The sequence below is a fragment of the Herpailurus yagouaroundi genome, unplaced genomic scaffold, assembly GCF_014898765.1.
Source record: "Herpailurus yagouaroundi ecotype Mexico unplaced genomic scaffold, PumYag 187, whole genome shotgun sequence".
Classification (NCBI taxonomy): Eukaryota; Metazoa; Chordata; class Mammalia; order Carnivora; family Felidae; genus Herpailurus; species Herpailurus yagouaroundi.
The window spans coordinates 31,708,419-31,718,310 of NW_024412418.1; the positions used below are offsets into that span (position 1 = coordinate 31,708,419).

The following is a 9,892-nucleotide window of genomic DNA, read 5'->3' on the forward strand; positions in this document are numbered from 1 at the left end:
CCATTGTATTCAGTGTGAAAAATTTCACTGAGGATAAATTGATTCTCAGACAAGTCATTTCCAATTAAGGCCGAAACTAATTTTTTCTTCATCTATGTTGATTAGTCTCCTGGCACCACTAACTAGTTCTAGGTCTTTAGTGTTCTCTTTAAAAAACATGTAAATCAGGGGCGCCTGGGTGGCTCAGTTGGTTGAGCATCCAGCTTCGGCTCAGGTCATGATCTCACAGTTCGTGAGTTCAATCCCTGCGTTGGGCTCTGTGCCGACAGTTCAGAGCCTGGAGCCTGCTTCCGATTCTGTTGTCTCCCTCTCTCTCTGCCCCTTCCCCACTCGCGCTCTGTATCTCTCTGTGTCTCAAAAATAAATTAAAAAAAAAAACATTAAAAAATATATAAATCAGGGCACCTGGGTGGCTCAGTCGGTTGAGCATCCAACTCTTGGTTTTGGCTCAGGTCATGATCTCACAGTTCCTGGTTGAGCTCCAAGTCTGGCTTTGCACTGACAGCACAGAGCTTGGGATTCTTTCTCTCCCTCTCTCTCTCTGCCCTTCCCCTGCTCATGTGCTCGCTCTCGTTCATGCTCTCTGTCAAAAATGAATAAGTAAACTTTATATATAAACACCATTCCTTAAACTTGCTAGATTTGAACTTTCCCCTAGTATTTCCAAGCTTTTGTTTTGTTTTTAACCAGTCTAGCTGAATATAAGTTTTTAAGTTTCAGAAAGGACTTCTTGTAGTTAATTTGAACTATTTGAGAGTTCTCAATCAAACCAACAAAAGCAGCTGTGCAAATTGGTCAACATAGTCTTACAAGAAATATGAAAATATTTCTTAGATATAATAAAAAGGTCACTTTATAAGAAGCTGACCTTGGACCAGATGAGGGCAGAAATACCTTCCTCTAAATTCCAGTTGAACCAGCTACTGTCTCAGGAGAGTGTCGAGAGCTGAGCAGGTTGACCTGTTTGTCAGTTATTCCTTGTTGGGATTGTCATGTGTAAGGTCATAACTCATATTTAATGCTTTGAGAATTATGTGGTTTGAAGATACTTACTGCTTGCAGTAAGGAACTAATATGGATGGAGTGTTTTGTTTTGGTGCTGAGATTTGGATTCTTTACCTGTGTGAAATTTTGCAGTGGTTTGACAGTGATGTATGTCTTATTTGATAGCCTATGTATCCAGGACTATGCAAATTATTTTAAAATGTCAAAAATTATTTTTAGCTTCCTATATACCAGGCATGCCAAGTGGAATCTCTGCATATCCATCTGGATATCCTCCCAACCCCAGGTAATGAAAAATTAATCTTTTGAATAATTATATTAGAAATTCTGTTAGTTCTAGAATCAAAATAATGGGTGCTAGCATAGGGCATCAAAGTAGACTTAGTTTCAGTTTAATGGAAGGTAAAATGGTTTATTGGTGAAATGGTATGTATATAGGTCAGGATTTTTTTCAATTCTAGATAAGTGCAGCTCCAATCTGTTTACATAGAAGGAAGGCGTGGGATAATGATAATGATCTTGATTGGCTTTGGACCTTGAAATCCTTGCTTGCTACTTCCCTTTTAAGAACTTTATATATTTAGTGTAGATAGCTGAAAGGTTAATGGAATACTAATTCTAATGAATTCAACTAAGGAGAAAAATACTTTAATACCCTATTAAAAAAAAAAAAACCTTCCCTTTTTTGTAAATTACAGGGGATGAATTAATGGTTTACATGATGGGGTCAGTCTTGTCCCCAGGCATTTATTTATTTAATTCATAGACTACATGTACTAGCAACCTTTATTTTCCATTTGATGATAACATAACTCAGGTAAGTTAAATTAATACATCAGTCTTATGAGTAAGACACACTAGAAAATCAATGAGAAATAATTATTAACCCATGGTTCACATGTGTACTTGTTTCAGTGGTAATCTAGGAATACATTCCAAAGGTGGTCTTTGGGCTGACTTAAAATGCAAGACTGGCATATACTGGTGCCCAGATGAGATTTCTAGCCACTTTATTAACAAGAAATTTTTAACCCTGCTTAACTCTTTAGCTTCATATAACCCTCGCAGATAAATGTAGCGAGCTTTCCTGGCTGCATAGATATGATGTATGTACATATTAAATATACAGGATTTTAAGTGAAATTTAGCAGTCGCATTTATTTCTGGGTCTTTCTTAATTTCAGAGACTTTCTTTATAAGATAGTAAGCATCCTGTCACATTAGAGATGTAAACAGAGACTAGATGAACATCTGTCAGGGGCAGTAACGATTCCTATGATTGTGATATATAAACAGGCTGTACGTTGTAGATTTCTTGAGGCCTTTAATTTTCTGATTTACTTCTAGAAATTGGATCTTCTTGTCTGAAGCCTTGAAATTACAAGGCTTTACAATTAATAGTTGCTAATAAGAAAGAACTTTGGACCTGAGGAAATGGTTGTTGGAAGTATAGTAAGAAAGTGGGCTTCTGAACAATAAAGCCGTTTCAAAGAAACTCATAGATAAAAATGAAGGTGGAAAATAGTACAAAACTGTAAATCTTACTCAGGTAATTATAAAAGTGTCTTTTGTGAGGTTATTTGTAAGAAGTCCTTTTTTAAGTTGTTTTTTTTTTTTTTTTTTTTTTAATGTTTGCTTATTTTTGAGAGAGGAAGAGAGAATCTCAAGCAGGCTCTGTGCTGCCCCAGCACAGGGCCCAATGCAGGGCTCTAGGTCAGCAACTGTGAGATCATGACCTGAACTGAAATCAAAAGCTGAATCTTAACCAACTGTGCCACCCAGACACCCAAGAGGTTCCTTTTTGAGACAGCTATTTTTCAGAAATTTGATGGGTTTTTTCCTTTGAAATGTAACTTTTAATCTCAAAATATAAATAATATGCTAATGAGTCATTAAGGGTAACTATATTCAAATTGTCATCTGTTTCTTTCTGTATATAAAAGGTTTTGGCCGAAGAACTTCAGAACCTCTTTCTCTTCTCCCTTTGTCCTAAAGGAGAATTAATAAATCAGTGACTCAAGAAGAATCTTTATCTTAAAACAGTGAATATGAGTCTTTGTTCTTGCTATAGAAAGTTGGACTAGATGATCTCTAAGTTCTCTTCCAAATCTTAAGATCCTTTGAAAGTTTAATTTAGCACCTGCAGCATGTATACAAGGCACCTAAAAGGTATGTCAAGAATAGTTGTTCCAGTTTGGGTATGTGTACTAGCAAGCATGTAATAAGATATTAGGAACCAGTTCCTGGTATCAGAAAAGACAGAAAATGGTAAGTGCTGCGATCAATAGAACTTCACATCTGCTTCAGAAGTGGGAGCTCAGCAATAGCTTCATAAATGAGAGAACTGATTCATGAGGATGACCTTACAGAAGGAGATTCAGGGGCGCCTGGGTGGCTCAGTTGGTTACATATCCAACTCTTGTTTTCATCTCAGGTCACGATCTCATAGTTCATGAGATCAAGCCGCACGTCAGGCTTTGCACAGACAGCACAGAGCCTGCTTGGGATTCTCTTTCTCTGCCCTCCGCCTGCTCTCAAAATAAATAAACATTAAAAAAAAAAAAAAAAAAAAAAAAAGGAAATTTGGTATTTCCGAATACCAAAGCAAAGAGCAGCAAAAAGTTACAACATTTTACAACTTAGGGGATACTTACCAGTTCTTAAGTCCAACCCACTCATTTTATGTAAGCAAAAGTGTGATAGCTCCCCCCAATCCCAGGAAAGAATAGGGAAACACTGTATGTAGTGTGGCTGGAGAATATAGGGTTATGAGTAAAGGAATGAAAGAGAATAAAGGTACAACCTTCATAGATGTTACAGATCTCCCGAAACCTTCCCTGATCTCTGATAGTGATTTTCCATTCTACATCTCTTGAATTTTTACTTAGCATTTGTTGTTTCCTTGATCCAATCAGGACTGAGGAAGAAATGGATTCATATCTTAGCACCTACACAAGCACTTAGAAACAGTGCCTTAAATATAATAAAAAGTAAAATTTGAAGGAGTATGTCAAGAGAAAGGAACATTAGAGTGTTGGAAAATTCTTTTTAAATACTTAGTTTAAAAAAGGCTCTTTAACTGGGTGTTGTATGGAAACCAATTTGACAATAAATTTCATATATAAATTAAAAATAAATAAATAAATAAATAAATAAATAAATAAATAAATAAATAAGGCTCTTTAAAAGTTTGGAAAAGATTTGCTGCCTAAGGCAACTAGTTTAATAATGCACAAAGATAGAAAATAGTACTATTCAACTACTTCTTTACTCAAGAAAAATTATTAACCCTGAACATAGAGAATAACCATGAAGAAAAAAAATGGAACAAACTAAGGGACAAAGGAATTCTTGGAAGCTAATACCTGTAGACCTAGAAAAGTTTTATACCAAGTTACTGAAAAATTCAGCAGTAATCACAGATTGTCTTTAAAAAGGTGCAAAATGGGAGTAACCCCGGAAGAAAACATATTTATCCCAGTTTTTTTTTTAATGTTTATTCATTTATTTATTTTAAGAAAGAGACAGCACCCATGCATGTGAGCAGGGAGGTGGGGAGGAGAGAGAGAGAGAGAGAGGGAAAGAGAGAAAGAAAGAAAGAGAAAGAATGAATCCCAAGCAGGCTCCATGCTGTCAGCACAGAGCCCGATGCCACGCTCCACCTCACAAACGATGAGATCACTACCCGAGCTGAAATCTAAGAGTCACTTAACTGACTGAGCCACCCACCCAGGCACTCCTATCCCAGTTTTCAAAACTGTAGATTAAGAAATGTAAGATTGGCACCATTTCCTTGCACCATGGTAGCAGGGCTACTAAAGACTAGAAATAAAAGTACCATTCAGTAGCCTTTGGCATGTATCTGCTAAGAACATAAATGCTTCATTTTTTTCTTCTTTGATTTTGTTTTTTATACTGATAGATGGTATTGTGATTACACTGAATCTTGAACACACTGTACAAAATGTTTTTCTTGGGGACAAGTTACAAAGTGTGAGCTGGTGGTACAAATAGTAGATTCTTTGAGCCACTACACTGAAAGGGGATTACTGACTCCAAACTCAGAGCTCTTGCTCCTGAACTGGCTGTTTTTAATCAGTAATTTTAATGGACTTGTAAAAGACATATTGATCAGAATTGCAAATGTCATAGATCTGGTGACTAATCACAATTCGTTATCAAACTAACAGGTACCTAGTAGTCATCTTGTTTTACTTTTCTTCTCCATCGTAAGTGAAACACTAGCAAACTAGTGAACATTCAGAGGAGAGTGATTAGACCTAAAAATCATGTCCTGTGAAGAATGGTTGAAGGAATTTAAAAGATCACCCAAAGAAGAGAAGACAAGACAGAGGGGGAAATGTTGGAAGTCTCCTGCTATTCAAGTGGTTTTCCAGAATGCAAATTTAGGACCATTAGTTGGAAGTGACATCAAAATGGTATTTAGTGTTGAGTAGAAAAGTATGACCATTTGTCAGATGATCATTTGTTAATGATATTTATAAAACAGTGTTGGATAAAAGATTGGAGGAGAATACTTCTAAGGAAAGTTCCTTCTCATACGAATACATGAGTGACACAAACTATCCATAGAGTGAGAAGAAAATTTTTAAAACTTTAAAGAGAATTTTCAGATCAGATATTCACAAAGCTTATCAATGAACCACAGGCAAATATATATACATATATACAAATAAATATACATATATATATACATATATGTAATATATAATATATAATAATATATAATATATAATATATAATATATAATATATAATATATATGTTGCTTCCAGTTCTGATACCATTGAACTGCCCTTAGAAATACTCTAATTGCTTTCTGCTCCTGTGAAGATGACCCTCAAATAACCAGGGCCAAGCAAGAGTATTTTAACCATTTACTTAGGAGTAAATCCAGTGTCGTTAATGGAATTTCTATACCACTTTGCTTGAGAAGACACTCGTAACTCTAAAAGTCATTAACTGATAAAACATCTCAAACTTAACTTCCTGAATGGGATTCTTAAAGATACTCTAGTATCTTTGTCATATTAACATTTAATGTTTTTTGCTCTCTTTTTAGTGGCTACCCAGGCTGTCCTTACCCACCTGGTGGTCAGTATCCTGCCACAGCGAGTTCTCAGTATCCTTCCCAGCCTCCAGTGGCCACTGTTGGTAAGGACTCTTCAAAACTGTATTTCTCCCATAAGGAAAGTCAGAGTCTCCTGTTGTGAAAAGTGCGTTTCACTTTTCCATGTGAAATATTATACTCTTCCTTGTTGCAGGAAAAACTCTTAATGGTCAATGTCCTATAATCCAGAACTTGAAGTAGGTGGTTGATCTATCATTATATAAATGAGCCTTCTATCCAGGCATAAAAATAAATCTGATTGACTCTTTTCACTCTTTGCTGTGGGTCACATATTTTCTTTTATGAACTTTGTGTGTGTTGAACTATTAACAGATACGGTACTTAGATTTCCCTAGCCTGGATATATGTGAAGACAGATGAGCATCTTTTGGAGAAGAAAGTCAGTGGACTAATTGGCTCCTTTATGAAGTTTATCAGAGCATGTACTATCGGCCATACTTGCTTTGTGCCAGGGTCTCTAGGTTTACTTCCTATCAGTGATGTCCTTTTATCAGAGACTGGTTACAGTTGTCTCAACTCTGATTTACCTAAGTGTTTTGAAACTTTGAGGAGAGAAAATAACAAAATGAGGTGCTTCTGGCCTAGGACTTGACCCTGAATAGAATCTGTTCTTTGGACACTTTGGATCTGTTGTTAAGATTCTCATCCTTGAAAGTAATCATGTAATAATTCACACCTTGAGAAGGAGTTCTTTGAATCCATCTATGAAGGGGTAGATGTGCCTTTAGGATGTATGTCGTTAACCTTTCCTGTATTCAAATGGAAATCCATGTCCACTTTCCAAATGGAAAGTTTTGCGTTATGTATATGATGCATTTTAAAAGATGCCGACAAAAAGAACAAGCCTCATATGTACAACTCCTTTTGGTGTTTCCAACACAAAGAACTACATAAATCTTAAGTATTAGGAACTTTTTTCCCTTGACACACATGATGTGTACTTTGTTTTCCATAGTTTCTTTTTGAGACTGGTCAAGTTTATCTTGTCATTTGTCCTATATCCCACTTGGATACCTTTACTCCTATTCCTAACAGAACATTAAGCTACTTTGCAAGGGCTCGTTTCAGAATGTTTTGGTAGAGTTGTTAACTGATTGTAATAATGGCCAATATAAGCTTTGGCCATCCTAGTGCTGGAGAGTCAGTTATGTGTGATTTCTGACCAGCCCTGTTAGCTTCAGTGTCCCCCTCCCCTGTGATATGATTGCATGTGTTAGATCTCACAGCCATGTTTCAAATTCCCCAGCAGGCTAGCTTAGAGTTTTTCTCCTTTAAAATCTTATCAGTTAGTAGCATAAAGCCATTGGGTATATCCTAACTTACTGGTCGCACTTTGCAGCATTTCCTTTACATTGTTACATTGCCATAGGACTTCAGTTTCTATTTCACAGAGGGGTATGTTAGGGCCCAAATCAGATTTAACTTTGGACTATTTTTAAAGCAGAACATGCAAATACTGTTATTAGTTTTAGCCGTAGCTATTCAGTGTATGCTAACCAAACTTTATTTTTATAATGGATTTTACATTTACAAAACAAAACGAATTTCCACAAAACCTCAAAGCCATAGTTCCCGAGGACTCTTTCCATTGTCTAGACTCTGTTGAAAAGTTACTTAACGTCACACTGAATTTGTTACATACTTTGGTAGTCAATGGGTAATGAAGGAAGAAACCTGTTTACATAGCCAAAAAGAAAAAGAAAAAAAATCTAAGTGGTAATACGTATTGATACTTAGCACAAAGATTTTACTTTTATTTATTACTGGCAGAGTTAAGATTGGACTCTGTCCATGATACTGATATGATATAAGATACATGTATATAAGATAGATATTATACAAGATTCTGTATATAGGACATATCCAAGTGGGATATAGGACAAATGACTCGGGGCGCCTGGGTGGCGCAGTCGGTTAAGCGTCCGACTTCGGCCAGGTCACGATCTCGCGGTCCGGGAGTTCGAGCCCCGCGTCAGGCTCTGGGCTGATGGCTCGGAGCCTGGAGCCTGTTTCCGATTCTGTGTCTCCCTCTCTCTCTGCCCCTCCCCCGTTCATGCTCCATCTCTCTCTGTCCCAAAAATAAATAAACGTTGAAAAAAAAAAATTGACTCATACAAGATCCCTAAAAAATGATGGGTAGGAGCACTAGGTGAGGCATTAGGTGGTGTCTTCCCCCCTACCCCACGCCAGCCCCCCCTACCAGCCACTCTGTCCCTGTCCAATGCACGGAGGCTTAAAAGTTTGGCACTCCCTCAATCCTAGTCTCAGCAGTGTGAAAGTTCTCTTTGGAGGTTGATTTATTTCAGGAGGCTATGTAGATGATTATAGTTGATTTACAATTCTGAATACTAGACTTTAGACCCTTTAACATACATATAGTATCATTTTTAGTTTATTATAGTTTAATAATAGCAACATTGGAGAATGAGTGCTTATCTCCACCATTATTTTTTGTTTCTTGTCATCTTTTGGGAAAATCATAGCTGGAGCTATTATTAAACAAGATGCTTAGGAAAATGTGTTAAGTATTCAATTGATGATACTCATCACATTCACCCTGATGCCTTTATTGTATGAATACCCTTATATGTGAAATAATTTTGGACAGACTATTATACGTTAGCAAGGTCCAAAGTAGCACACCTACACAGTCTTATGTAATTCATGTAATTTTGTCTAAAATAACTAAAAGGTATGTCCTTAATTATTGGGTTATCATATGCTATGTGTGACACAACAGGAGGCAATCTGGCCTCCATTCTTTACTAGAAAATTATGAATGGTACCCCTAAAGTTAAAGCCAATACCTACTCTAGAATTTCTTTTGGAAATCTTCCTTAATGCTGTATTATCTCAGCATCAGAATTTAATCATATCCTTTTAAGATTTTGTTCCTAAACTCAATCATAAACAAGGATCAGAAACATTTAGTCTGGTAGGGTACTGTTAAAAGACATTTCAGAAACTGGTTTTGTGTTTGTTAAGTCTTGTTTTAAAATGTTAGGAACCTGGGTGGTTCAGTCAGTTAAGCGCCCTACTCTTGGTTTCAGCTCAAGTCATTATCTCACGGTTGGTGAATTCGAGCCCCACATCAGGCTTTGTGCTGACAGCACGAACCCTGCTTGGGATTCTCTTGCTCCCTCTCTCTGCCCCTCCCCTGCTCATTCATTCATTCATTCTCTCTCTCTCTCTCAAAATAAACATTAAGACTATATATATTTTTTAATGTTAGCAGAAAATCTTGTAAATGCTGCAGCAGAATTATTTCTACATTTTTTCCATTTGTTGTTGGTCCATATTTAATAAAGAGAAACAAAAACTTGAAGGAAAATAAGCTTCCTATTGAGCAACATTCCTTTGAGGATTGAGACTAGTAAACATGACAAGGTTTTCTTGACTGTCTTGTCTAATGCTGGTCTTCCCTCTCTCGTCATCCTGGATTCATGAGTTCAGCATACAAAAATTGACCTTCCTGAATATGGCACCCCGCTCAATGTGGGCATACTGGTTCACGCTTGTGTGTGGCTTTGGGCACCTCTCCTCCACAGTCTTTCACAGACTGCCTTTGGGAAGACCTGCCTTGTCTTCAGGGTAAAGTAGTATTTTCTTCCCTTGTGGGCAGTCAGTGAGGGCTTGCCAAGGGGCTTGCTGTGCTAAATGTTTAAAACCTTTGCTGCAGAAATCCAAAATAATAATAAATTTTGAAAGCTTTAAAAAAAAGGCCTTTATCTAAATT

At 36.8% G+C, this 9,892-nt stretch overlaps 1 protein-coding gene and 1 long non-coding RNA gene across 4 annotated transcripts in view; one reads left to right on the forward strand and one right to left on the reverse strand.

The window, feature by feature from the left end:
• Positions 1 to 9,892, forward strand: part of TSG101 (tumor susceptibility 101) — a 57,629-nt gene that overhangs the window by 19,065 nt on the left and 28,672 nt on the right. For all 3 annotated transcript variants that reach the window (XM_040495672.1, XM_040495671.1, XM_040495673.1), the window contains 2 exons: positions 1,225 to 1,291; positions 6,088 to 6,179. In XM_040495672.1, the coding sequence (XP_040351606.1) occupies positions 1,225 to 1,291; positions 6,088 to 6,179 (159 nt within the window). The remainder of the gene's footprint in view (positions 1 to 1,224; positions 1,292 to 6,087; positions 6,180 to 9,892) is intronic.
• On the reverse strand, positions 7,887 to 8,370 carry LOC121043691 (uncharacterized). Its single transcript, XR_005796981.1, has 2 exons — positions 8,266 to 8,370; positions 7,887 to 8,043 (listed from the first exon to the last, which is right to left on the reverse strand). It is a non-coding gene; the product is annotated as an uncharacterized LOC121043691 (long non-coding RNA).